The 4,497-nt window shown below is 60.8% G+C and overlaps 1 protein-coding gene across 1 annotated transcript; it reads left to right on the top strand.

The window, feature by feature from the left end:
* Positions 1-2,045: 2,045 nt before the first annotated feature.
* LMJF_28_1990 (conserved hypothetical protein) lies at positions 2,046-4,289 on the top strand (the record flags this gene model as incomplete). The annotated part of the gene is made up of 1 exon (XM_001684429.1): positions 2,046-4,289. One exon carries the CDS (start codon positions 2,046-2,048, stop codon positions 4,287-4,289), a length of 2,244 nt encoding a protein of 747 aa, XP_001684481.1.
* Between the last annotated feature and the right edge of the window lie 208 nt (positions 4,290-4,497).

Raw genomic sequence — 4,497 nt, 5'->3', positions numbered from 1 at the left:
ACTGCCCCCTTGCGCCGTTCCCCTTTCTCGGCTACTCTTTTTCAGATGATGCCTTCTACTCTCTTGAGCCACGCCGCGCTTTTCAGGAAAGAAGGTGTGTATATATATATATGTATATATGTGTGTATATGTGTGTGTGTGCATGCGTGTATGTGTGTGTGTATATGTGATGCCATTGTCTGCGAGTGGCGCCTCCCTCCCTCTCCCTTTTATCTTCTAAATCTGCTCCATGCTCTCTTGTATCTTACAGCAGCTGCTTTGTGCTCTGCTCGTGCCAGCACTCTTGGTGCATGTCGACACCCTGTCTTTTCTTCGAGCACTATATTCTCTCTGCGCCTGTGTGTGTGTTTGGTTTCAGTTTTGTATCCACTCATCATCATTCCTTTGTTCGTGCAAGTGTGCCCGCTCATCTTCCGATGCGCACCCTTCTCTCGCTCCTGCTGGCTTGATCGCTTTTCGCTGCATGCGCCCACGCCCTTATCCACCTCGCGTGTCCGCGTGCGCAGCGCGTTCTTGCAGGGGAGGTAAACACAGTGGAGCCGGAAAAACACAAAGCGAAAGACTTGCGCAGCACTCGAGGGGTCTCCGTCGTGGTGGACAAGCGGTGGCGTGTGTGGACACACACACATACACACAGCACTCATCCACACATATGCGCCATGCTTCTCTCGCTACGCGAGAGGGGGCCCCGGAGACACGCCGTGGTCTCCACACAGCTGGGCACGAGAAGGATGGGACACGCTGCCTCTTCCGTGTGGATCTCTTCCACGACGCTATATTTGTCTGTGGCGTGTCTGTGCCCACCTCATCATGCCTGGCCGGCGCGCCATGGAGCGGCGGGGGGTGGGGGGAGAGCACAAGGACACATTTGCATGCACTCTGGCCTCCCTCGAGGCTCCCTCTCGTGCGCAACACGGCAGCGACTCTTTCGTCTTGAGTCATCCACGCATGACACACACCCCCACTCGATCTGCTCCCTTCTGCCCCTCTTCCTCTTCTCGGCTCACCGCCATCCCCCCTCTCTCTCTCTCACCTTGGGATGCGGATGGCTCTCTCTTTGCCATCCCCACGGTTATCTCCCCCGACGTGCGCGGCATTGCAGACAAGAGCAGCTCATGCTTCCCTCCTTCCCTCTTTGTTTCCCTGTTTCTTCTTCAAGAGCACATCTTCACCCTGAGTGACGGGGAGGGGGGGGCACATGCCTCTGTGCGTCGTGTCTCTGGGCCCAGTGCCCACTCTCTCTCTGTGGGGAAGCCAAGCAGCCCCTACTCCTGCCACTGCACAACCACCTCTGGTGGTGACAGGGTCAGGCGCGCATGACGTAGGGAGGTCAGAGCGATGTATCACTGCCGATGTCCGCAGTGTCCGGTCCTGGAGGGCGTGGCTGTGGGGCGACTTGCGGGGCGGGGGTGGGTACGGTTCGAGGCAGAAGCCATGCACCGATGACTGGGTCTGGGCATGGCAGCACCTCGTGTGCCTACGGCTGCCTCGCGCCGCGCGACGGGGCCTGTGACCGGCCGGGCAGAGATGCGCTTAGCTCTTGCTGCGTGGCGGCACGGTCGTGGAAAGAAAGCGAAAGAGCTCGGCTTCAGCATCATCACTGCCAGCCGCTGCCGTCACTGCCTCCATCAACAGCAGAAGCGTTTGCTGTTGCGCTGTCTCGGTAGGAGAGGAGGCCGAATCCATCCCACCTCCAAGCAAAATGCATATATTTCGTGCCGCGTCTCCGCGGCTCTTATTTGAGCAGATGCTGCCTCCACGCCCTCGACCTTTCGGCTCCTTCGTCCACTCTTCTCCCATTTTATCTCTCTCTCTCTCTCACCTCGCGTTGTCTCTTCCCCACCCGTCGCGCTCCTCTGACGCGCAGCGTGAATAAGCATTCACACCGCCCCAAACACGTACTCGCACAACGCAGTCTTGTGCAACCAATCCATTGTTTCCCCCGCTTGCTACTGACGAAGACTTCAGCGTGGAGCCAAGCCCGCCTTTCCAGTCTTCCCTACGCTGTGACTGGAAGCTGACAAGGGTGGGAAAAAGGAAAAGCCATGGCGCTGGAGCACTGTGCTGCGGCAGCGCTGTATATTAGCGCCTGCAAGCGCGAGCACGCGCAAATATGTGATGCCTTCGTGCAGGCCCTGGACAGGGATGCCAAGGCTGCTGCACTTGGTCAAGGCACCGTCCCGCTCAACGACATCGACGTCTGCTGCGTCGCGGAGGTGATCCGCACGCTCAGCGATGAGAGTCAGCTGCGCGTGCTGGTGCTGGAGGAGAACTCGTTTGGCCTGCCCGGCGTGACGGCGTTGATGGAGGCAATCGAAGCCAACCCCAATCGCATCCGCGAGCTGCGCCTTGGCAAGAACAACCTCAAGGACCAGGCGGCAGTGGTCATCGGACACACACTGTCTCGCAACGGGTGCGGCTTGAAGGTGTTGGACCTGTCCGAAAACAACATCACAAAGCTGGGCGTTATTCCGATTGCGGCGGCGCTGCAGCAGCCCTTTTGCGATATCGTGGAGTTGAGTTTCCACAACAACAAGATCGAGTGCGACGCTGCCTCGTACCTCGGTCAGGCGCTGCGTGCAGCTCCAAAGCTGAAGCACCTTCATCTCGGCTACAATGCTCTGCGCGACAACGGAGCCACGCAGATCGCTCGCAGCGTCCCCCACGCGGCGTGCCTCTCCACTCTGGACCTTACCGCCAACCGCATCAGCCGCGAGGGTGGTGAGGAGCTGGTGCGGGCCCTCATGACCCCTACATGCACGGTGCAGCGCCTAAATCTGCGCTACAACCAGCTGGATAGCGAGACTATCGTGCTCTTCGCCGACGTTATCGCTCACAACACGTCCCTCATCCAGCTTTTCCTAGGCTTCATGAACCCCTCCCCTGAGGCGGCAGCGGCTGTCCTGTCGGCCATCCCGCAGAACCACGCGCTGCTTCTGCTGGACATCTACGGGTGGAAGCTGAACCCAAAGAACACCCTCGCTCTTATTCAGGCCGTGCAGGAGAAGAACACCACCCTCGCCGCGCTCGTCACCGACGCTTGCGGTTTCATTGCACCGCAGGTGGATGAGGGTAATTTGATGCGGGAGGAGAGGCGCGACCTGCACCCCATCTACGTGGGGCCTAACGACCGCGATGCTTACCTGGCCACAAAGAGTCTGCGTCGCTACTCGCGTGCGCAGTCGCGCCGGCAGTCCCGCACAGCCTCTCGCGCACAGTCGCGCACGAGGGCTGATGGCCAGCCCGCCAGTCGCACTGGCTCGTCGCACCGTCGCAGTGAGCGCGGCGGAAGCCGCCAGGCCAGCATCTCGTCGCGCGCTGTGAGCCCGGCGGAGCAGGAGCAGGCGCCGCGGTCTCAGTGTAGCACCCCTCGCCACAGTCGGCGCAAAAGCGCCAGCGCACGCCGCCCACGCCACCGCCACGGCGAAAGCACGCCAACCGACCCTGCCGAAGCCACAAGTGCCGGCGCGCTGCTCCGAACGCCGCGCTCTGTGCCGGCGTCTATCCGCTCCGCATCTCGTTCTTCCAGAGCTGCAGCAGGGCATCTGGTCCCCGTGACGTCCAGGAATGTCGACGAGGACATGGATGTGCTGATCGATGAGTTGCAAGACACCCCAGGTGACCCGCACACAACGACGATCCTCAAGACAATCATCAAGTCACTGCACGGATCGATCAAGCAGCAGCGCACGCAGATCCAGGCGCTGAAGACCCGCGTGGAGGCGCTCGAGGCTCGCCGCGAGTGCCACTGCGACGTCCGTGGGGGCAGCAACAGCAGGTCCGGCACCAGCCCTCAGCGTGGTGGCAGTGCGGGAAACCCGGCAAATTTGACTGGGCCCCTTGCGAAGGGCGGCGCCGCCGCCGCCGCAGGGAGCCAGAGCGGCACCAAGGGGCCATCTTACCACCGCGTGATCAGCAAGGCGGGGATGATTAGCTACGGAAAGATCACCGCCACTGCGGACGCCAATGGCAACGGATTATACGTGTATCACGGTCAACCGAATCACCAGGCACAGCACAACCCCGCTGCGCACTCCTTTCAGCGCTCCATGAGTCGCATGAGCCAAAACACGAGCACCACAGTTTTGGAGCGGTGCACGACGCCGCACGTTTCGCAAGATGTACCCCCGGACATTGCGCACCCGAACGACGAGTCTGGCGAACACCACCCGGAGGGGGTGGAGCTGCAGCGATCCGCAGCTATTCAGAGCTTTCCACCTCGCATAGAGCCGTCGCCATCGCAGGACCTCAACCCACCGCTTCGCAAGTCTGTCTCTCACGCCTTCTGAGCCAGCGCGAGAAAAGGCGAATGCATGGGCGCGTGTGCTTGCATGAAAGCCGGGGCCATTGGTAGGCATTGGAGCGTCAACGATACCACCACCATCACCCCCTCTGTCTCTCTGTCCCCGTCTCTGCTCGCGATGCCACCGGCCCGCGGTGCTACACAACTCAGCTTTCTCACAACAGTGCTGCCGCCTTGCTCCCACCTGTTTTCCC

This window comes from Leishmania major, chromosome 28 (genome assembly GCF_000002725.2).
Source record: "Leishmania major strain Friedlin complete genome, chromosome 28".
Lineage (NCBI taxonomy): Eukaryota > Euglenozoa > Kinetoplastea > Trypanosomatida > Trypanosomatidae > Leishmania > Leishmania major.
Note: the sequence above shows the minus strand (reverse complement) of the source record. Positions and strands in the feature narration are given on the sequence as shown.